Source organism: Akebia trifoliata, chromosome 7, assembly GCF_017979445.1.
Source record: "Akebia trifoliata isolate Shusen 1 chromosome 7, ASM1797944v1, whole genome shotgun sequence".
NCBI classification, from domain to species: domain Eukaryota; kingdom Viridiplantae; phylum Streptophyta; class Magnoliopsida; order Ranunculales; family Lardizabalaceae; genus Akebia; species Akebia trifoliata.
The window spans coordinates 950,882-975,051 of record NC_141381.1 but is presented as its reverse complement, the minus strand read 5'-3'; the positions used below and the strand labels follow the sequence as shown (position 1 = coordinate 975,051).

The following is a 24,170-nucleotide window of genomic DNA, read 5'->3' as shown; positions in this document are numbered from 1 at the left end:
CTCTTTCTAGAAAAGCCCTAGAATGTTATGAAATACCATTTTCCATTCTTAGTAAGTTGACTTCAACCTTGGATATATAATGTTTAAGGTGGTTTGACCGAAAATAGTGGGAGTTGAAGCCTTTATAACCCATTTATCTTTCATGGATTATTATGTATATAATACACACACCACACATGCTTGGCCATGATGAAAAAATGTGCAACTCTCTTGGTAGGATTGAAACACTAAGTTTCTAACAATACATGCATGAATCTAAGGCTATTGAATGATATGAAATTCCAACACCACTTGTGCTGGGGTTTAATGGGTAGGATCTGATTTTTAGTTTTAGTTGTGGTTTTGTTGTTGGGTTCTATTATTAATGTTGATGGTCTCGGGGTGAAACAATGGAAACTCATAGATTGCCTCCTAAGGTTGTTGTCCAAATGATGAAGGATAATGAGATTCAGAAAGTGAAGACCAAGTTATCTTGATTGAGTCAACTTGTCTCGACTGAGGTAAACCATTTAATTCGATTTATAATTATTAATTCAAATATATTTATATATGGGGGCGGTTCGGCAACCCTAAAGTTTGCCACACATCTTGCCAAACATTTTTCAAAACATGGGTTATAAGCTTTGGAATGAGCTGATTTTTTGTGAGGATGATCTCTATGATGAGGAGATCACCCTCACTAAAAATCAGCCTATTCCAAAACTTCTAACTCCATCAAAAGGGATTTACAAAATTGGACGGTCCACGATTCTTCAACTTGTAAACTAGGGTTAGAAGTTCCAAAATGAGCTGATTTTTTGTGAGAATGATCTCTTCACCGTAGAGATCATTCTCACAAAAAATCAGCCTATTCCAAAACTTCTAACCCCATCAAAAGTGATTTACAAAAAATGTTTGGCAAGATGTTAGGCAAACTTTAGGGCTGCCGAACCGCTCCCATATATATATATATATCACTAAAAGCTCCACAAAATGGTGATTGAATACCACTAAAGGCTTGAGAAATTTCAATTTTATGACTTATTCAGATCAGTGGTGGAGACTAATTAAAAGTTGAATGTAGCGATACATTAAGCTCTTGGTTGTTAGAAATTGATTTTTGTAATTAGCTATAGTTGGGGAATCACAAGTTGATTAGTACTTGTGTTGAAACTTGAATGATGTGGAGATGAAGCTCTTTCTATATGTTTTACTTAATAGAAGTGGGTTGCTAACATCAAAACATAGATGTTTTGAACAACTTAATAAATTAGTACGTGGTTGGGTGATCAAAGTATGTTCTTCCATTTAATTTTGTCTAAAGCCAGGCCTTTCGTGAAGTCAAGTGTGTTCATAGAAAACGATTAGCATAACTAGTGATACTGTGATACTATCTTACATGTATGGATGTGTCTGGCATGTCCAAAAATTCTAAAATTTCCATGTCATTGTTACATAGATTGCACCTTTTAAGATTTGTGGTTCTTTGGGTGCATAGAATTTAAATGTGTCCAGTAGGCTAAAGTGATGTCAATCTTTAGCAGAAAAGTAGTTACAATGTTTACATGGTACTTCTGTGCAGATTATAAATGTTTCGCAACCAGATACTCCTGGATTGCATTACTTCAACGAAGAAAAGAATTGAAGGATCTTGTTATGAAGGTTTTGCTTCCCAATACGAATTATTGATTCTTTTATCTAATAATTCGCACTATCCGTCCGTCCCGGACCTAGCAGTTGTTATTTCTAACTCTTCTACTTGCCAATTAAGGTACAAGCTGCTTGTGATGAAATGCAATATAGATATGGGTGGTGTTCAGAAGCCCTAAAGAGAGTCAAACATTTTTTTTTTTTTCAATGTACGACTTAAAAGTTTTGGAATGAGCTGATTTTTTGTGATGATGATCTTTATGATAGAAGAATTTTTTGTAGTTGTAATAACTTTATAAGAGTGGGATCCTTACTTAGTAAAGATAGTTGGACTCTCTAATTAAGAGAAAATATTCTCAATAAGATCCTGTGCCTTATTAAGAGAAATTTTTGGCACTAAGCTAGTAAGATTTTAAGCCTTATTAAGGGTCATTTTGCCCAAATAGATCACTATTTTAGAAATCTAACACCACAGCCCTCTAAGTTTCATCGAAAAACTCATATCCAAAATTTCAATTTCAATTTCTTTTTGTTATGTTTTTAAGCTTCATCCAAGGATTTAAAGATAAACTTAAAATTGAAATTAAATAGTTAAAAATAACTTTTAAGGGCGGAATCCTTACTAATTTAGTAAGTCTAGTAAGACTCTTTAGAATGAGAGAAACATTTCCCTGACTAAATCAATAAGATTTCAAGCCTTACTAAGAGTTGTCTTGTTCAAACGGATCACCACATTAGAAATTCAACACTACAACCCTCTAAGTTTCATAAAGAAAATTCTGATTCAAAAAATAATTTCAAAAATTCTTTTTTTTTTTTGTTTTTTTCAAGTTTGATTCAAGGTTTTGATGATGGATGGATACCAAACTTCCACGTAACTCCAAAACTTAAAATTGAAATTGAACAAAGAAAAATAACTTTTATTTTTTGAAAAGTTCATAGAATTATTTCCTCTACAACCTTAAAGCAAAGGATCATGCTTTTGGATACCATGGGTGAGCCCAAGGACCCTTAGTAACTTTGAAATACTTACTAATATTGTAAGGCTAGTCAGCCATCTCTCTCATTCGCAAAACCAAAACCGAGATTATAGACGAGAGTTAAGAATCAGAGACCACACGAGTGACGACTAATCTCTGAAAATCGCCAAAGTCGACGACAGCCTCTGCAAATCCAAGCGAGAAAATCGTCTACAAATCCTTCGATCTAACTCCGTCTGGTACGCCATATTCAATTTAGAGAAACCCTAATCTTTATTCTTTCCCTCTGTCTGTCTGTCTGTCTGTAAGAAACAAATAGATCTTTGTGTTGGTTTTTATTACTCTCCTCTCCCCTTTTTATAATAACCCTAACTCCAATAGATTCGTGATTTTCCTGAAGAAGGAGATTCTCTTGTGCGAATCTTTGTTTTTACAGAGATTCTGCCTTGCAAAGAATCTCGAAAATCTCTGATTTTTTTTTTCTCAAAATTATAGCTTTCTTTGGTGGAATGTGTCAAATGTGAATTATTGTTGCCTCTGGCAACTGTTTCTGTATGTTTTTTTGTAAAAAATTTAAATTCTACATGTTTTGTGGAAAACGTAGATACTAGAGAGAATAATGGGAGGAGTCGATGAAGATGATGATGTAAGAGCGACGAAAACAGTTTTTGTGACTGTTGGCACCACTTGTTTTGATGCTCTTGTTAAAGTGGTTGACTCCCAAGAAGTTAAAGAAGAGTTATCAAGGAAAGGGTACACTCGTCTTCTAATTCAAATGGGTCGAGGATCTTACCTCCCCACAAAGGTATCTGTTCTAACTTTTTTATATTGCAATTTGAACCAATGATCAATATTTTAACTATTGAGAGAAATTTTTAGATTTGGTAAAAGCTTATACTAAATCACAATAATAGCAGAAATATCTCAGAAATTCAATATTTTTTGGATTTCATTTTGGTTGTCCATTACTAGAATTGTTGTTGAACAAAGATTGGAAGTTTGTTAATGATCCCCAATATGGCATGCTAAAAGAAAATCATATACTCTCAAAGCAATAATCTAAAAGTGTCTCATGCAATTTCACTTTTATCCAATCTAATCATTGAAATTAACTCCAATCATGGTTTCAAAACTCGTCCTAGACCGAGACGTATCGCCCAAGTCGTTTCGGTATCAGGCATGGACAAGACGGACAAGTCAATTTTTCAAATGAGATTTAAGACCCCACGTTCATTTTTCAAATTTTGGAATGAGACGTCTCAAATGTCAATATCTGGCATGGACGAGATGAGACATGAAACCGAGTTTTAAAACCATGACTCCAATAGAACCAATTCATGACATATAGGAATTTAATCTTAAATCATTCATTTCAAAATATGTAAATTTGATCTTGCTAGTGGTTAAAATGGTCTTTACTAACAATTTACTTAATATTTTGTCATTTTTGGAGGCCTAAAATGGTTGGATCATTTGGAAGCATAAGGTATTTGGCAATTGGCATTGATCTTTGAAATAATTTTTTGGCAAACTTGATGACTCCTGAAGCAGATACTTCAGCAATAAGATATGGTCTTTGAAAGGGTTTTTGTTGGGATTTGTACTGAATTTGACATGTACTCAGATGCCACCTACCATTTCTAATACGAGGATGGCAATTGTGTGGGTAATATTGGCCCAGGCTAAACCCCGTTTACATGACCTAGAAAAGTGTATGAGGAAAATATTTTTGAAGGTGTTGGATGCTTGCTTCAGAGCAAGGCTCTCTAAAAGGCCTTTGAGAGGGACATTACTGTTATAATGATTTATAGCTATGCTTTTAAAACATGGTTCAACCCATGATGCTGTTGAATCCACCAGTAAGGTCTTTTACCACTCTGATTAATTATTGCTTCATATCTCCTATCTATGACCCCCAACTATCAATGGTACATTTGTAGACTTCTTTCTTTAAATATTCTTTTTTCTTTTTTAGAACAGACGATTTCAAGAAAAGCTTAGTTTTGTTTTTTTCATAAATTAAATTTTATTAGAACTAAAAGAAACAGATGGGAGGCCAAGCTAACCGTCCTACATGACCAGGATGACCTCTTGCATCAAATGCACTTTCCCTTGAAAAGCCTTGCGCTTCCAGTCCATCCAAAGTCACCAACACAAAGCAAAATGGGGCTAAAGACCCCAAAATTCTTTTCTTTGGGAGAGATTTCCTTGAGGTGCCAGTTTTGATAAAACTAAAGACGGAAAACATTCTAAATTTGTAATAACAAAGGAAACCCATACCTCCCTTGATTGACTGATTTTGCACCAAATTTATAAAGAAAGCAACAATTGATAGAACTAAAATCCCTAGCCATGAGATTATCCATGTAACAATTTTCTCATGTGAAGCAAGCCTTATTAAATGATTCTATTAATAATATTTTATCCAGAATGACCCACCTATTGATGCTTCCAGAATGACCCACCTATTGATGCTTCCTGGATTTTTTGACTCTTTCCCACTCATACACCCCATCCTTTCCAACTCATATTTATGCTAGTAAGGTTAAGCCCCCTGCCTTTTCAGTCATGAATTCATGGCTAATGTAATTATTTGAATAGAATAAATGAAAGGAAAAAGAAAAGATGCTAATCTAACTTTCATAGCATATGGTCTTATAAATTGTAGTTTGCACTTTGCAGATAGGTTTCTTTGTTTGGTTGGTTGGTGTTGGTGGTTGTTTTTGTTTTGTTTTGTTGTTGTTGATGTTTACTTCCCCTTTCCATTGTGATATACCACCCTCCACAGCATCTTATAAGCTTTTCTTTCCATGCAGTCTGCTGGAGAAGATGGTTGTCTTGCTGTGGACTACTTCACTTTTTCATCAAGCATTGCAGACTACCTGAAATCGGCATCTCTTGTTATCAGTCACGCAGGTAAATTCTTAATTTAGGTGTCTTATTTGTTTGTGGGGGAAATGACAGGGTTACTGCTGTCATGGGCTGGTATCACCCTGTACATCTAGTTTTCATGCTCATCAATCTTGAATGTCTATTAAATGGGTTTTTCTTGGAACCCCTCCCAACTCCGAACTTAGTCTATCAAATGATTTCAGCATCTCATGAATTTCATTCTTTGATGCATTTGGGAAAGTAGAGATGTTTGTAAGGATATAGACAATAAATCCCTCTGTTCGATTGTTGGGTGTACCTGCTCGGGTTAATCTTTTTACTATTAGATTCGTAAACCCCCCCCCCCCAAGATTGGAAACTCTAAATATTTCGACCTACATGTTGTCTGCTACATATGTTGTAGTGATTCCCTATAGTGTTACGCTGCAAGACTATTTAGTATCCTTCCAAATCACAGATTCTCAGAGTTAGAAAAGGTGAAACAATGGACAGCAACATCTGCTTTTAACTTTATAGTACTTAACCAGATATTTAGTAAGCATTGGGTCCAATACTTTTTGAGTATTAATGTCTTGATTGTAGTTTGATACTGGCAACATTTATCACAAAAGGGAGGCAAAAAAACATATTTTGACTATGTAACTGTTTCCTTGATTCATGTATTTGTGTTAATGAACTGAAAAAGAAAGACCATTAAATAAACGGGTTTTGGTTATGGTTCAGGTTCGGGAAGCATTTTTGAGACATTGCGGCTTGGTAAACCTCTGATTGTCGTTGTGAACGAGGATTTGATGGACAATCATCAAAGCGAATTAGCTGAAGAACTAGCTGAAAGGAAGCATCTACTCTATGCTCATCCTCAAACACTCTATCAGACTATCATAGACATGAATTTAGAGTCCCTCCTCCCTTACCCACCTGCAGATGCCATGCCAGTTGCTAAGCTCATAAACAGATTCCTTGGGTTCCCAGATGATTGATCAAGCTGTAAGATTTTTTTTATGAATTTAATTAACTAAAACCTCTACTTGGGGAAGTTTTTAATGTGGGAGGTGTTCTATTAGCCAGTGTTGAAGGGGAACTAGGTGGTGTTATAGACAGCAATCCCTTTGGACTTTGGTGGGTGTGATGTTACAAGAGCTCAACAAGGTGAAATAATCGTTTAATTCGAGCAAAATTGTCTTATTCCATTAAATGTACCCACATAGCCAATATAGAGAAAGTACTCCTAGTGGTGCCAGAATCATTTTGAAGAAAAACATCTTGGTTGTTGGAGGGTGAAGCTGCTGAAATTGGAGGTGAACGCGGCACAATTCTAATCGATGTTCATGACTGAAGCATTTTTTTTTTTTGATGAACTGAAGATTTTTCCATTCTGTTAACTTTCTGCAAGGCACATATAGCAACAACTGTCGTTTAGTATGTATGTTGGTCTTCAAGTTCATTTACTTGAGCTCAAGAAGCTGAAATTACAGTTATACTTTCCTTCTCATTATAATTCGAACCGAACCCCGTGGTTTGAATGGGAAGCTTTATTTGTTAAATTATCTTTAAAGGGTTTGTTTGCTAAAGAGAAACTAATTTTTACTTAATGAAAATTGTATGGTGGATTTATGCACAAATAGTCAATTTTATTTGAGATAGTTAATGTGAATCATCTGAAATTCACCCAATATTTTGAAAATCTCTAATGAATTTATGAAATATCGGTCGAAGTTAACAGGATTTGGGCATCTATTTATTTTTTATTATTATCTTGAATGATACAGTTTTAATGATTTAAATGTTTTGGATCTATATAAAATAATTTAAACCGATTTAACATATTGACTTGTCCAAGATGAGATGAAATGTGCCCAGCTTTACCCAGTAAGACTTCGTGTGGTTTGCGGAGCCAGATGGTACTAGTCAATAATGAGGTTTTTTTTCGCGTAATTTCATTAATATTATGTAAAATCCGAGTTAGATTTCTTGTGGTATTTATACTTCTTTTTTCATTTTTAGTGACAGTGTAACATATAATGGAATCAATGTGATCTATGGACGAACCTTACTCTTGAGGAAATATGTAAAATATTTGTGTTTCTTTATGTGATTGCATTTTGTTTTGTGTTTGTTTCAACTCGTTTTCTTGGTTCGATTGCACTTGTTTTCTTAACAAGACGGTCAATGGATCTGATTGGATTTGAAATCCAATCTGTTTTGATATGGTAATTACAAGTCTGAATCAAATATTTGCTTCTATTGAGGATCCAACTTGATTTGATACCTTGTAATAGGATTTGTTTTGGATGACTCATTTTCCAATCCCATAGAAAATGTATTAGAAATGTACAAATGATATATATATATATATGGGTCAGGTTCAAGGGCCATGTGAGAAAACATGTAAGAAAACTTTCGTTTTTCAAAATAAGGGTTAGAGGTTTTGGATTGAGCTGATTTTTTGCAAGGATGGTCACTATGATGAGAAGATCATCCTCGCAAAAATCAGCTCAATCAGAAACTTCTAAATCCATCAAAAGTGATTTACAAATTAGTGATAAAAATTGAAAAAAAATCGACGGTCCACATTCTAAATCACTTTTAATGGGGTTAGAAGTTTCAGATTGGACTGATTTTTTTTTTGGATGATCTTCCCATCATAGAGATCATCCTCACAAAAAATCAGCTCAATCTAAAATTTCTAACCCATATTTTAAAATTTTATTTACCGCCGAAAGTTTTCTTACATGTTTTCTCACATGGGACTTGAACCTGACCCTATATATATATATATATATATATTGTATTTTACACTGATAAATATTGTACTTATATTAAAACTTGGTTTTGCGTCTCATCTCGTCCATGCCAAAGGGTCGTCTTGGACGAGTTTTCCGATACATTTGAGACGTCTTGCTCAAAAATGACCTTGAGATTTTAAATTTCGTTTGAAAATTTGACTTGTGCATTTGTCCCTTCCATGCCTGATACCGAGACAACTCGGTTTAAAATTATATTGGATCCGAATGGAATGGATTCGGAACATATATACATATTAGTTCTGATCAGATTTAGGTTTGAAAACCATGATAATTGGTCTAAATCGGGATCCATTGGTTTTGGATCGGATTTATACCTAACATGGGTCCATTAACAGACATATATAAAAAAAGGGGAAATTATCAACAACAAAAAAAAATATTTAAAATAGAATTTATTAAAAATATAATAATTTTTAAGAAATTAGTAAAATAAATCAAAATCGACTTTCAACCGTTGATTTTTTTTTTTTAAATTAAAATTTGCAGTTGTCAATTTTTTTTATTTTAAAAAATTGAAAAAGACAAGATCACGATGATTAGTTTTGACAAGAAAAATTAAAAGTTTTTTTGTCATTAGATAATTTTTCTTCAATTTATAAGAGAATACCAAGGTCAAGGGTTAATTGGTAATTAATTTTAAAAAAAAAATTCAGCTCTTTAAGGACGAAATTTTTAAAATTTTTAAAATAAATAAATCGACAGCCGCAATTTTTGACTTTTTTTTATATAAAAAAATCGGCAGTTGAAAAGTCAATTTTAATTACTTTTGTTAATTTCTTAAAAATTATTATCTTTTTAATAAATTCTATTTTAAATATTTTTTTTTTAAATAATATCCCCTATAAAAATAAAAAAAAATACATAAAAAACAGTTGAAAAAAAATTAACCATTGTCCGCATTTGCAGTTGGTTTCTCCCGTCAAAGTAAACTCATAATTTCCTTTCCTTTAGTCCTTACGAGTAGGATTCTTAACGGTCTCGCTTTATTTTCTCTACTTCTCCTCAATCGCCAAATCCTTCCTTATTTTTCTCCTTGTGAGTTGTGAATCAAAACTTTTCTTCTAGTTTTGCCCTCTTCACTTTTCTTTTTTTTGTAATTTCGAAAATACCCTCAATTGGCTTCGTAAGCGAAGGAGGCAAACATGAACGGGAAAACATTTGTTACAAAGGAGCTCAACGCCAAACACACAAAGGTTAGATCTCATGAAATAAAATGATTTTTTTTCTTTTTTAAATTAAAAAAAAACTTACTATGTTTTTAATTCCATCAAGTTTCAAGAATTCGATTGATATATTTTTTAATGTTAAGTGATTAGTTGTTTGCTCATGTTCTTGTGGATTGCTTAATTTTAATTTTTTTTTGTATTATAAATCCTTATTTTCTATTTGTTTTACACCTTTTTTCCTTAAATCTTCTAGTTTTCTCACAAATTGTTGGAGTTGTCATGGATATTGTACTCTTAAGGATTGTTCAACTTTCGTTTTATGTTCAAAACCTATAATTCTCTTTGATAAAACTTATATAATAGATCAATTAGTTGTTAATGCTTGTAGGTCATGAATTCGATACCTAGGCTAGTATAAGCAATATTTCTTAGGGCCACCTGCGAAGATTCACCCTCACTTACATTGTGCATGTGATGCACATGCGATGCATGTGCCCCGGGACTAATCTTTGGACAAAATCATGGTCTATGGAGTGGGTAAAGCCCAGAATCAAAAATAATAATAATAATAATAATAAAACATTTTTTAAGATATTTTTTCGTTTCTTCTATTTTTGTTTCTGATTAGATGTTCATTAAAAGTTGTTATCTTTTCAATAAATTCTATTTTAAATAGATTTTTTTATTATAATTTCTCCTATAAAAAAATATAAAAAATAGTTGAAAAAACATGAACCATCATCCGTATTTGTAGTTGGTTTCTCTCGTCAAAGTAAACTCAGTCTCCCCTTTTTTTCTGTATTTCTCCTCAATTGCTAAATCCTTCTTTATTTTTCTCCTTGTGAGTTGTGAATCAAAACCTCTCCTTCTGGTTCTGCCCTCTTCACTTTTTTTTTTGTAATTCCAAAAATACCCTTAGTTGGCTTCGTAAGCAAAGAAGGCAAACATGAACAGGAAAGCTTCTGTTACAAATGACCTCAACGCCAAACACACAAAGATTATATCTCACGAAATAAAATTGTTTTTTCTTTAATAAGACACCACTTTTTCTTCTTTCAAATTCGTTCCAACTTACTTTGGACACCTTTTATTTGCAAAAGTCCAAAACCTCATCAATCTTGTGTTCATAGATTTTTTCTTGGGATAAGCTTACTATCATCACACATTGATTGATCCTTCCCCTTGAGAGAATTGAGCTTCATATGTATTCTATTTGATCCACTCTTCAATGTAACTATATATGCATCTTTCTTTAATGTGCATGCTTATTATTGGCATGGTCACATTCAATTGTAGACTCAATAATCACATCTCCCCTGTGGAGATGTGTATATGAATATACGTAATTTCATAAAATTGGTGTCGAATTTTTCATTACCAAATTTTTTTTTTCAACGGGTCGAAACTGTCAAATTAATGAAGGATGGGAGAAATTCGACAGCTCTAAGCCGTCAAATCTGGGAACATCAAGAATTTTGACGGTCCTAGACAGTCAAAATTCAATTTCTAAAATTAGTGGGCCTTTGCCCGTCAATTTTTTCTGTCGAATTTTCCAGTTTTCACATAGTACCTGTGGGCACCCAAGTCTGTTGTTGCTTGCTTCTCCTTGCAAAGCCGGTGTTGATGCAATGCATCCTCTCTACACCCTCCATGAACTTTGTTTTGCTTTAAAACCATGAAATTTGCACTTTTTTTTTTTATGTCGTTTTGTGTGACTAGAAAATTTCAACAATATACCGAGGCTATAAGTTTTTATAGTTGTGATTATATTTAATTATTTTACTCCATAGTTGTTATTATAAACTAGGCATCACCGAAAATATGCAAAGATTAGTTTTCTGAAAAAGTCTATATGATTTGCTTATGTAATTATCCTTTCAACATAAAATGGGATTCACCATCCTTATTTACTTATTTTGATTGTTTGATTCCCTTTGTTTCTCATTTTTTTTTAATATTTATTATAATTTGATTAATTTTGATGGTAAATATAAATTCCTGCCCAAATCATGTCTCACAGTTTTAGATTTTGTCTCTTGCAGATATTGGAGGGTCTTCTTAAACTACCAGAGAATAAGGAGTGTGCAGATTGTAGGAGCAGGTGTGCATCTTTGACCATTGTTGTTTGGACTGTCAGCCATAAGAATCTACATTGCTTACTCAATCCTTTTCTTATAAGTACAACATTTTCTTAAAAGGAGTAGAAAAAGGCCTAAAAATCCAAGGCAAAGCAACAACAATAAATAAAAAGAAAGTAAAACAATGGCAAAACAGAAGCTAAGGTCCCCCCTAGATAGTGAGATCCCATCTAGAAACCAAATCTTCCTAACATAACCCCTACAGTGTACAGTTTTGGAACAAAAATGACCACTTGAGCAACAAAGCCTTGATAGAAACAATAATATCATGAAAGACTTCTTCCTTTCCTTCCAACACTCTCTAGATGCAGTAACCACTGCAAACGTCCAAGATGGAATTCGGCATTGTCCAACTGATCCCAAAGTTACTAAAAGAGAAGCCTCAAATGCAGTAATCACTATCCCCACAGATTTCTCCTAATTTTTAAATTCCAAGAAATGGTTCTCCTTCAAAGCTCGAGTATTCTTTTTAAAATCTCCACAATCATTTACCGAGGAGAATGACGTTCATGGTTTTAAAATTCTTAATCCCCAAACCTCCTTGGCTTCTAAGGAGATATCCTCCTAATTATGCCATAATAAATTTTCTGATGATCTTCTCAAGTTTTTTTAAAAATTGATGAGGATGATTATTCTAAAACATTTTTTTCGTCTTCTTCTTTTATGACTGATTTATATTTACATTGTAAAATATTTATTTCAGGGCCCCGCGATGGGCTAGTGTGAACCTAGGAATCTTTATTTGCATACAGTGTTCAGGAATACATCGGAGTCTTGGTGTGCATATATCAAAGGTATACAATGTTAAATCCTTCATCTATTCTTCGCTTCTCTCTTTTCAGTATCATGATGGTGTGTAATTAATCTTGTAATTATGTTATAAAATTCAAGAGGAATTCTAGAGTTCAGTTAGTTAATTTTATGTACAGTTTTCAGTATTGAGTTTAGTGATGACTGTGATTTCAACTTTATCATCCTTAAAGCTTGTGTGTCTATGCATGTGCCTGCGCGCGCGCGCGTGTGTGTGTGTGTGTTACTTTTTGTTACCACTTCAAATGATGGATTAGCCTTTTGACTTGAACCATAGGTACGGTCTGCTACTTTGGATACATGGCTTCCAGAACAAGTTTCCTTCATGCAATGTAAGGACATTTATCTTGGGTGTTTTTCCAAAACGGTGAAGTACTTTGTCAAAACTATTGGCCTAGCCACATTTTTGATACATTTATCAAGATGGCCATGTAAGTGTTTTAGGGACAATAAACTTAATTTACCTTTATAAAAATGAACTGTTTTTATTTTCCAAAAGGACCCATTTAGCTTAATTTTTCTTTTTCATAATTTTCTAAAATATCATTGTCTTTTTGTTCGAGGTTCACAATAAGATTAGAAAAGTACAATTGCAAATGTAACTGTACAAAGAGTACTCGTTTTAATAAAAGTTTTTTTTTTTTTTTTTATAAGTATAATATATTGCAAAGAGGAGAACCGAATACAAGGAGGCCGAGGAAGTCTCAAAAGAACAACAAGGAAAGAAACAAACAAAAACACTAATTACATAACGAGTCCCATCTAAAAATAAAATCATCAAAAGAAATCCCTGCAAACTCTATGTTTTGCTTAGACCATAGGTATAATAAACCCAAGATCTCTAAAAAACCGGCATGAGAGCTTTCGATCTTGTTGTTAAACACCCTGTTATTTCTCTCAATCCAAATCCCCCAAGCAATAGCCGAAGGAAGCATAGTCTACAGGTAACGTTTTCTGGTGTGGAAGACATTACTGGTCCATTCATTCAACAAGGAAGAAAACTTACGAGGAAGAACCCAATTAATACGAAATAAACCAAGGAAATATGACCAAATTTGAAAAATATGGCTGGGCCAATGATTTTGGTCTCATACGTGACTGTTTTGCTACATTTTTGTTTGATCCATCTAGAGTAATTTTATAGAGCAAATTATTACTCAATGTTTGGCATGGGAGTGTCCTATGTGGGTTGAGTTTTTCCATTCTTTCTATGTGTGCGCAAATGGTTGGATATACTGTTATAGAATTTTATGAGCTCTACTGGATGAGTGCTATTTATTTCTTCTTCAATGTTTTTTGGGCATTGTGAGAATAGCATTTACTGCACTTGAAAATCTATGGGTGTTGCCAAGTCTTGATCTTGTATACCAATTGTGTAGCCATGGGGAATGAAAAGTCCAATAATTATTGGGAAGCAGAATTGCCGCCAAATTTGGAAAAGAGTGGGACTGAAAGCTTCATTCGTGCCAAGTACATTTTCAACTGAACTTATTCAGAACCTTTCATTTGAGTTGAAGATAAGAGATTATATGTTTTTTTTTTTTTTTTAAATTCTATATGATCTTACTTCCTCATCAGGTATGAAGAGAAAAGATGGGTTTCAAAAAGAGCGACACAATCAACCCCAAAACCAGAGGAAAAGAGCTCTAATTTCAAGACAAAGACATCCTCCCTCCATGTTGAGATTCCTATCAAGAACAATCGAGTAACACCTTCAACAACAAGACCCCGGCAGGTAAATATCATATTTATTATCATGCTTAATATGTGAAGCTTGGTCAATAATTAGGCTTACTAAATTTCTTTCTTTTTCACAATGTTTTTGGTCTTCTTCTTCCTCACAATCAGAAATTCTAAGAAAATAATCAAAAGTTGTTCCTTGCATTGGCGTTTATGTATGTAATCCCTCAAAATCCATGCAATCCAATTTTTTTGGATTTCTCCACAAAATTTGAGCCATTTAATCTTGCAAAAAAAAAAAAAGAAGAAGATAAATGACCTCGTCTTGGTTTAATCCCCCCGCCCCTAAAAAACAATAACAACAACGAAATCATATTTTTATTTGATTTCCCAAGATGATTTGGGAGAAGATGTCCTTTATGTATGCTTGTTCTTGCAAATTGTAGGGCACCTCTAATTCTTGCCACATCAATCAACCACCAAAATGGATTTCTTAGACTGAGATTTTTAATTTTTTTTTAAGAATTTGGATCCTAAGAAATTATTTTTGCCAAAAGAACTCTTAAAAGTGAGTATTTTTTTACAATGCATGTGGCTGCATTTTATGTGAAACAAATATTGTTTAGATCTGTGAACTAGAAGATGTAGAAGGGAGGTCTTCAGGGATTGACGAACTCTTGAATATCCACGTTCATGTTTCTTCTTCTTTTTTTCCTCTTTTTCTTTTGTTCTTGACAAAACTTGTCATTTATACCAAAAGCAAGAAAAAAAAAAAAAGATTTTGAGACCTTGCTGATGAAGGTTCATCATGCCTATCCAGGGTTCTATGGATATGAAGACAAAGGTAATTCTATCACCTCCCTCCATGGGGAGGCTAAAAATGGAGGAACACAAATATGTACCACCCTTCCAAAAGGGTGGCATTACTACTGGTATCTTCAATGGGCTCTTTGTGGAAGGTTCAAATAAGAACACTGCTATCGTATCTCCTTTGAGCGGCAATTCTTGGGCAACCTTCGAGTGTAAGCGATCAACATTCCGTCTATTTAGTTTTCTTTTTTCTTTTTTTATAAAGGCGTGCGACTGTCCTTGCCAACTTTGCCTATGTGGGTATTAGGTTTGCATTGTTAAACAGGATATATGTGTTGATCCCAATATTTGGTATGATATTGATGGTGTTGAAATGTTCCCACTAAACAGGTTTGTGTGACTTGACATGATGAATCTTGGTATTTAAGTGAGTAAAGTAGGTCAATGAAATAGGTTTTACAGTATGGAAGAAATTTCTGCAATGCCTTTCCAAAACAATCATTAATGTGGCCAAGTTCTTCGTCAGCTAGTTCAATTGAGGAAAACTTGGTTGAATCCTAGTTTATGTGGCCAAGTTTCAAATGAACTCATGGATTTTTAGCACTCATCTGAAGTAGCCCTGCTGCTCCACTCTAACTCTCAACAACAATTTTTAGCTGCAGAAGAAGCTCATTCATCCTGGAAGACTAAGCCAATGAAGTCAATCCAAAGTAATTGGGCATCAGAAGCAGAAGTTGCAAGTGTAAAGTCAGCAATGGCCCCACCAGTTCACAGTGAACAAATGATTGAGACAGACCTTAGGACCCTCTTCAAAAAGGTCAATTCTACTTGACATTTGATGTTTGCAAATTCCCTTTCAAATAGTAGGAAGCACCTTTAAAAAAAAATGTGTAGTTTTGGAGTATGGATCTCCTCAAAAATACCACCATCACACATGTTCCTGGTATTTTCAAGGGATATACTTGTCCCTGGCACCATATTGTATTTTGCTTGCTTGGACATCTGGCGCGTCTGCATGAATGGTGGACCACCCCTTTGATGGACCATAGCAAAAAATATATTTTCAGTTCAGCTATCTTAATTGTCCATTTGGGAGAAAAAATTTGCATGCCAATGATAAGGTGGGTTTACAGTCAGAGAAGAAGCCAATAAATCAGATAGTTATGATTGTTCAAAGTGAGACTTTTTTGCCATAGCAACTCCGATGGGGATATCCATAAATACTAGGCATTCCATTATGGAGAATCATTTTGAATATTTCAGGGGTATGCACTCCAAGTATGCTATTCATAATGGCTATCCATAAATATTTTTATATTCTACCCAAAATTCAGTTACAACAAAATCCTACCCAACCGTCATCGTTTTTTGCAGCCAAAAGGTAGAGATCCTAGATCTCCCTCTTCTTTTGCCCACAGAAAAACTCTGCTCTTCAAAATACTGCCAATTATATATATATATATATATATATATATATATATAGAGATAGAGAGAGAGAGAGAGAGAGAGAGAGAGAGAGAGATTTGCAAAGTAAAAGGCTATGGCTCTGCAAACGGTAGTTGGGAGGGGATGCAATGTGTGTTAGGAGTTATAGACTACCAATTGGGTGGTTTAGATTGATTCAAAGGTGGGACATATGTACCATATGATGTGAAGGGTGGAACAAACACTAGCTTTTTAAAAATGATCGTATACCATATTAATAATGGAAGGATCATCCATTTTTTCCTAATTTGCAAAATTGTTTCTGCTTAATAAAGAATTTTGATAGCATTTTTTAGTTTTGTATTGTATTTATATTTATTTTGGATACATTAAAAGGATGGAAAATTACTAAATTTTTTTGTTTGAATGCTTATATATGGGAACCACATTACAGCCTGATAAAACTTGGTTCATCCCATTTTATTTAAAATTTGTTTTCAAACACTGGTCATTGCTTCTTCTTGCTGTCTTACATGTTTTTTTCATGTTTCCTTCACCAGCATCAATCTCCTCTAGTGACTGCTGAGGCGCCAAGTAGCCGAAAGGTAGTGTCTTTTACAGAAACAAATCATGTGCTGAATGCTAATGGATCCTTGATGGCTTCTTCTGGGACAAATATCCGCAAAGATAACCTTCAGGATCGTGGAAGAAAGAAATTAACTAATATTCAGTATGGTTTCAAGAACTAATCAGGTGCTTCCTTTTGTTCCCTTTCAACATTTAAATGTGCATTTGACATACACAAGTCTTGGTTGAAGGTATTCCACCTATATATGGCTTTAAAAAAAAAACAAAAACAAACACTTTCTAATGCCAATATAGCAATGGGTATTCCTCTCAAACTTCCCATAATGATACAAGTTTCTCTTAATTAAAATATCTATAACTTTCTAAACATCCTCCCATGTTCATAGAGATATTGCTTCTATTTATAGTTTCTTATGTTTTCTTACAGCATTCATGATATGGGGACACCTATATATTAACATATAAAGTAGAACTTCCTCCGTACGATTTTCCAACCAGCTTATGTACAAAGGTGCGACAATGCAACTCACCAAGAAGTATGATTTCTCATCCTTAACTGAAGGGGGGCAGAAAAGAAAGCCATTTTTTGTTTTTGTTTTTGTAATTGGTTTATAAAAGCAGAGATTTTAGTTACTAGTGTGGTTCTAGTGCAAACCACATTTATATTATATATATTGAATTAATAAAAGTGGTTTAAATTCCCGGACTCTGGTTGTTTATCCTATATTGATTTATTTTTTTTATCACAATTACAATTGAATCATGGAGATTCAACACTACCTATTAATGAACGAAATCCACGTTCTTGATATTCTAGTTTATTAGCAAGTTTGGGTTATTGATTTCGAGATGTTTCTGTATCAAAACTTTGACAAATGAATAAGAGTTGTGCTGGGGTGACACAAAGGGAGACACAAGGGTGACAAAAACTCGTGGTGGCGCACACATAACCGTAGATGCATTTCCGCGAGATACGAGTAAAAAGTATCTACGGTTATGTACGCGCCACCCCATCATTTTTGTCACCTTTGTGTCTCCGTTAGTGTTTTCCAGCATTTTCCAATGAATAAATGTCTGCATCATTCTTTTTATTTTCACTAAAACTGATTTCCGTGCATGTGGATCAAGTCCGTGTGCACGTCTCTGATGTGTATAGTTAGTGATCGATAAACTAGCTATAGTTAATTTGACGATTCTTGATAGTTTATTTGACGCGTGCAGTGTGATCCCAACCCTTGAACATGCAAAATCCAATGGTTGAGATTTATCCTTGAGATAAGTATCGCCGAGATTTGTGTTATCAAGATACTCATAAATCTCAACCATTGGATTTTGTTATAACGGTTATATATCTATTTTAAAATATAAACCCAAGCAAAAAGGGACTGTCAACATTCCCAAATACTTGTGGGCCAGATTTGGAAAGAGGTAATTTTTAAATGTCTCCAATGGGCCCGGCCCAGCCCAGCCCATTGACAACCCTGATAAAAGCATAGTAACAGAATTGATTACAAAATGGACTCCAAAATGGCAAATTAAAGGAGAATATTAGTTGGAAGCTTATTTCAGGTCGACATGACTGAATGTGAACAAAAGTTTATCAATTTTGATTCATGTAGTTAATCTATGTAAGAAAGGCATAAGTGTAGATAATCACTTCTTTTTTATAAAAAAAAGGAAAATTTGATTAAAATGTTGGAAGTTTAATAAGTAATTTAAGTCAAAAACGTATTTTAATTTTTCATAAGTAGGGAAAATCTCCTCAAGTTTATATTTATCATCGATAGTATATTATTCTAATTTCTAAAAGGAAAGACTTAAATGCCTATGGTAGGCATTGAAGCCATAAAGCTCATAGAGTTAGTGACCTAATCCTTCTGCTAGAGGTGCGTTCACGCTCTTAAACCTTACTTTGGTGCTTTCGAAACGAATCCTTCTCCAATCCCCATTATCAAAATATGAGAACTTGCTCTCAAAATGTTAAAACTCGCTCACATAAAGAATCTCATTTCATCTATCATATTAAGTATTTTTTTATTTCTTAAATAACTATTAGTCATGTATGTCCTACAAAATAGATAAAATAATGAATTATTACTGAGTATTATAATTAGAAACAACAATATTATTATGACCAAAAAATTAAAAAATTATTGTAATTATAGAATTAATTTGAATTCTTCATAATAGAAGGAACTTAAATAATTAAAATATATTAATTTAATTGATAATAATTATATTGATCAAGAACTGTTTTATCGTTACTAATTGGATGCGGTGAGTAGCACAGTAACAACAATACTAAGTGTGTTTATTTTATTAAAAATTATTAAAGATATGTTTTTTGTTAAGAGAAAGTACGTAATGAGGGATTAATTAAAGTAAATGAAGTATATAATAGTAAAATTGATATTTGAATATATTATATATAACTCAGTACATCACGTTTAGGAAACGCTCTGCACCTTAAGATATTTTCAACTAAATGATTTCGTGTTCCTGTTCCCGCTCTACCTCTGGTCACTAAGACACAAACAGACCCCAATGTGTTGTGCAATTATAATAAAATCAGATTTTGGATCTCATTTTACAACAAAAAAATAAATCGTTTAATTGTCTTTTAAGACTTGAAAACCATTCCCATTCTCCGTTTAATTGGGTTTACAAATTCAGTGTATCGATTTCTTTACTAGAGGTGCAAAAATTTTTAAAAGGTAACAAAGAAAATAAGCTTTGTTTTATTTTAAGAATGTGTTTTCGATAACCTCTTCTTATGAAAAAGGGGACAAATAATGTTAAATTAAGACTAATAATAAATTGACATGTCAAAACATACATAGTACGTGGCTGATGTGGCAAGGTCACAGAACCATTGATCTTTTCCTTGTGTATCTCGAAGAAAAATATCTATGGTTTTGTGCCCTTGCCACATCGGCCGCATACAAACCACGTTTGTTTTGCTGCATCGATTTATCACGGCTCTCAAATTAAATGGGAGAAGGCTTCCCCTACCCTTTAAAATAGTAGATATTACCTAAGCTTTTTCAATTTTCCCTGTAAATAATGTGTACAATTCTAAAGTGTACCATCTCTTCTGAAATTTTGTTACTTGTAAAGTGATGAATTTCAAATTTAAAAAAATAAATAATAAAATATAAAATCAATTTCTTTTATTATAATGGGGTGTCCAGAGTTATTTCCAACTAGGGGGACCAGATGAGCCAGAGTTGGAACCAAGGCATATGGGACCCTTCTCTGGGCATGTGCAACGCCAGCACATCACACATGCATTAGTTCCCTCTCAATGGCCCCAAGGAAATATTACTCATATTGGGTATCGAACACAAAACCTATGGACTCTCATGGTTTATTGAATTAGAAATTACCATTGAGCCACCCCCTTGGGATTTATAAAATCATATAATCTTTAGCTGAACTAATGATGATCGTGTTGTTGGTACTTTTTCAATGATTCCATAAAGATGTATTCTCATATTTTGTTATGGAAACATACTTGCATTTGAAGAAAATGGAATTCCACTATAATTCAAAGTGTTCTTTATCTCATTATGATTCTTAAAAATAAAAATTGGTAAATATATGTAATTCTTGACGATTTTAATTTTGATTCCACTTATTTTATACTTGGAAATTAAATTAAAAATATATATATATGATGATCTCAGATTTAGGTACCTTTGGAACAAAATCAAATTTAAGACTGAGTTTTGGTAAACAGGCCTTTCAAATAGTGGATGAGAGATATTTGGGGGGAGTTAGTGGGGTGCATTAGTGTCAAAGGTGGGGTGCCCACAGAAAATAGATGTGACTAGTACAGGTTCTGTGTGACTTTTACATAAAGTCTTAAAGGCTTAAGAAGATATCCGAATCATCAATTTCACAATAGAGATGTTTCTACTTTCAGCTAACGTAAGAAGTCTCTTTCGAACAATTTTTAAAGGGGACTCATTACCCGAAATATTATTGAGTGATTTAGAAGAGCTCACTTTGGGATACCTTGAACTTAGTCTTGTTCAAGAGACTAATAGAAAATGACAAAAATGCCATCATATTCAATCTCTAGATTTTAAATTCTTTGATTCTTTCTTCTACCTTAAAAACTCTTGGATGAATTTTTTTTACCGTCCTCTTCAATCCAAAGATCCCATCTCCTCAAAACTTCAAAACTAGATAACAACTAACAAAATAGACCCACCAGTGGTGTGGCGAGATGGTAAGACACTAGCAGTGGCTTGCCCCTGATCATGTGTCTGAACCTCCAAAGCTCTCCTAACTTACCTAGCAAAGACCAATGCCCAATGGACTAGTCTGTCGGATAAGACCCAATGGTCTATGGTTGGGCACAAGCTCATATAGAACACCAGGGCCTACTATCTAAGGGAATACCACTGTATCAAAAAAAAAAAAAACTAACAAGATAGGATTTTTGGGGAAAAAATGAAGATAATAAAGTTTTTGGTAGGAAATTCAAAAGTTCCTAGAAAAAATGTTGAAGATGAGATTGAAAGGGTAAAAGAGACTTTGCCCTAAGATTGATGATTAGGAATTAATGGGAGAAAAATAAAGGATTTTTGGATAGATGTTGAAGAGGGTTTTTAGTTCATTTTATTAGTTTTCATGGGAGAGTAATGTCAAAAGGTTTGCTATCAATTTGAAAACTCAAGTGCACCTCAAATACTCATCAAAACCCTAAGGGTATGTGTCCAAATCAACCTACATTATTGTTACTTGAAGTTGGGGCCATTTACAAACACAAAGATGTGGTTTGGTCTTCCACTTCCTTTTCTCCTTTATCTTGCTTTCAAAATCTTCTTTTTCTTCCTCTCTTCTTCTTCTTGTTTTATCATAACGATCACGTATTTTACGTAGATTGTCTCAGTCATATTTTAAAATACAAATTATAATGGTTATATATCTATTTTGATATTTAAATACTTTACCAAAATGGATATAGTTTGTATGGACATTAAATCAAAGTTATCTTCATACCCATTTGGCCATTTGTACAAATTTGTAGAAACATTCTTCTTTTTTTCTCCAAAAAAAAAAAAGTACCCATTTAGCTTCTCCATAATTTTATAAAATAGTATAATTTTTTTTTCTTTTTCTTTTTTAAAATTCAAGGAGGCTAATACCATTACAAACACCCCCCCCCCTCACAAATTTTAGTAAAAGTAAATACCAAAATGGGTATAGACTCTTTTGGTAAAACATTTCAAAGATATGGTTGGGCCACAGATTTTAGTTTTCAATTAATGGAACAAAACACATTGGCCGCTGAGTTGTAACTCTCATCTTATGTATGTTTATTAGTACCATGGTTTTAAAATGCCAACTCATTTGTGAATGAGAATGGTCTAGTAGGGACACTCCATCACAACGTAACGAAAAGTGTGATTTACGAAAATGGATAAACATGATCTCGAGGAATCCAAAAATGCACAAATAATTGATCGTAACAGAAGTGTTATATATAAAGGAAAACTTTGACATATGCCCCATCACAGAACGTAAATCATTTGCCTCGAGTTATACAAGAAAAAGATTTATGATTCTACGTATCTCGAGACAAATGATTTACAATTTTGTGATGGGGTCGTATGCCAGAGGGGGGCATCAAAAAATCATTATTCAATGAATAATGAATCATATCGTTGCCCATTATTCAAGAAGGGCAGATATAAGTTGCTTTCAGTGCAAATCTTGAAAAATATGGGTTCGATCGATGATCGTTGATGCCTTTTAGTTTATTAACATCAAGTTGATGCATTCTTAAAGCATCAAAATTTGTCTCCAATCACATGGAAGTCAAACAAAATTTAGTCAAAGGTACATGGTTTGTCTGTCTGTTTGTCACTAAGAATGTCTATTATTTAATGCTTAGACTCAACTCGGACATCCACCGAGTCAAGCCAACTCGATGACTTTTAAATCTCATCTTTGGTAAGTCAATAAAAATAAGTATTCAAATAATAAAATAACAACTTGTATGTAGCTTCTCCGAGATTTCTGGTCTCGTGTGAAGAAATCTGAGTCGACTCAGTGAATTCAAATCAACACAGTGAATCGGTTACTTATTAAAATACCCATTTAAAGAAAAAAAAAAAAAATCTGTAATATTGGAGGTTGCGACACGACGAAGCATCCAATTTGGACGACAAACTTTCACGTTAATATAAAACGACACCAAGAAGCAAAAAGTTGCAAATCAATCCGATTTCTACTTCTACCGGATCTTTCTATTTTGTTTGGATTATATTTTACTCATAAAGGTTATAAAAACAAAGGGGAATTTACTAAAACGGTTATGTATTTTGTGAAAATTACTGAATCAGTCATATTTTATAAATATTTATGAAAATAAATATATAACTGGCATCGTTTCTTTTACATGAAAATGGTTATATCATGTATGGTATGAATTTACCTTTATGCCTTGAGTTGAATGTGGGTTCGTTGGAAGGGTAAATAAGTAAATTATAAATATGATTATATCTGAGGTTCAATTATTAATACCCCGAACCGTAATACTAAAGATGAACTAGTATGTGCTCCTTGTGACTAGGATTGTCAATGGAATAGGTTTATATCTGATCAAGTTTGATTTGGTATCAATTTGATAAGGATTAAATCAAATCCGAGATTGATCTGACATGTTTCAAAACATATCGAGCTTGATTTGGTACCAATCTGATAAGGATAAAATCGGATCTGGGATTGATTTGACATGTTTTAAAACAGATCGAGTTTGATTTGGTACCAATTTGATAGGGATAAAATTGGATCTAAGACTAATTTGACATGTTTCAAAACAAACTCTTTACGAACTAGGTTTTTAGTAGATCTTACTACTAGGATCCAAAACCCAATCCAATAACAATCAGATAGGGTCAAATCAATATGATATACAAAAAATAAATAATCTCCATATTTAATTAGAATATGTAGTATAATTTATACATTTTATCATGTTTTATCATATCAAGGCATGGTTGATTCAGAATCAATTCAATATGAAACCTTATCAGATCGAATGCTTATCGAAATCTAAATCCTCGATCCAGACCAAAAGTTATTAAATCAGATTTATGTTCATTGACAACCCTACTTGTGACCTTAATTTGGGTGACATATTCTTTTTTTTTTTTTTTTATATATATATATATATATATATATCATGAGTATTCCTACCCTTCAGGTGAGACTAATCTTACAATCACACAC

At 33.4% G+C, this 24,170-nt stretch overlaps 2 protein-coding genes across 5 annotated transcripts; both read left to right on the top strand.

Annotated features, from left to right (window-relative positions):
- Window positions 1-2,689: 2,689 nt before the first annotated feature.
- LOC147397864 (glycosyltransferase family protein 28) lies at window positions 2,690-6,979 on the top strand. 2 transcript variants are annotated; one of them, XM_086446922.1, is made up of 4 exons: window positions 2,690-2,848; window positions 3,214-3,414; window positions 5,426-5,525; window positions 6,225-6,979. In XM_086446922.1, the coding sequence occupies exons 2-4, from the start codon at window positions 3,229-3,231 to the stop codon at window positions 6,479-6,481; spliced, it is 543 nt and encodes a 180-aa protein (XP_086303048.1). In that variant the 5' UTR covers window positions 2,690-2,848; window positions 3,214-3,228; the 3' UTR covers window positions 6,482-6,979. The 2 variants fall into 2 exon arrangements, with proteins under 2 accessions (XP_086303048.1, XP_086303049.1); XM_086446923.1 differs by having other exon boundaries at window positions 2,724-2,848; window positions 3,221-3,414.
- A 2,232-nt stretch (window positions 6,980-9,211) lies between these two features.
- Window positions 9,212-17,627, top strand: AGD15 (ARF-GAP domain 15). 3 transcript variants are annotated; one of them, XR_015179658.1, is made up of 10 exons: window positions 9,212-9,501; window positions 11,517-11,575; window positions 12,316-12,406; window positions 12,700-12,754; window positions 13,802-13,892; window positions 14,001-14,157; window positions 14,923-15,124; window positions 15,569-15,729; window positions 16,898-17,155; window positions 17,353-17,627. XR_015179658.1 is itself a non-coding variant. In XM_086446920.1 (10 exons), the coding sequence occupies exons 1-9, from the start codon at window positions 9,451-9,453 to the stop codon at window positions 17,084-17,086; spliced, it is 1,056 nt and encodes a 351-aa protein (XP_086303046.1). In that variant the 5' UTR covers window positions 9,213-9,450; the 3' UTR covers window positions 17,087-17,090; window positions 17,353-17,627. The 3 variants fall into 3 exon arrangements, 2 of the variants coding, with proteins under 2 accessions (XP_086303046.1, XP_086303047.1); XM_086446920.1 differs by having other exon boundaries at window positions 9,213-9,501; window positions 16,898-17,090; XM_086446921.1 differs by lacking the exon at window positions 9,212-9,501 and adding an exon at window positions 10,406-10,473 and having other exon boundaries at window positions 11,519-11,575; window positions 16,898-17,090.
- Window positions 17,628-24,170: the final 6,543 nt, after the last annotated feature.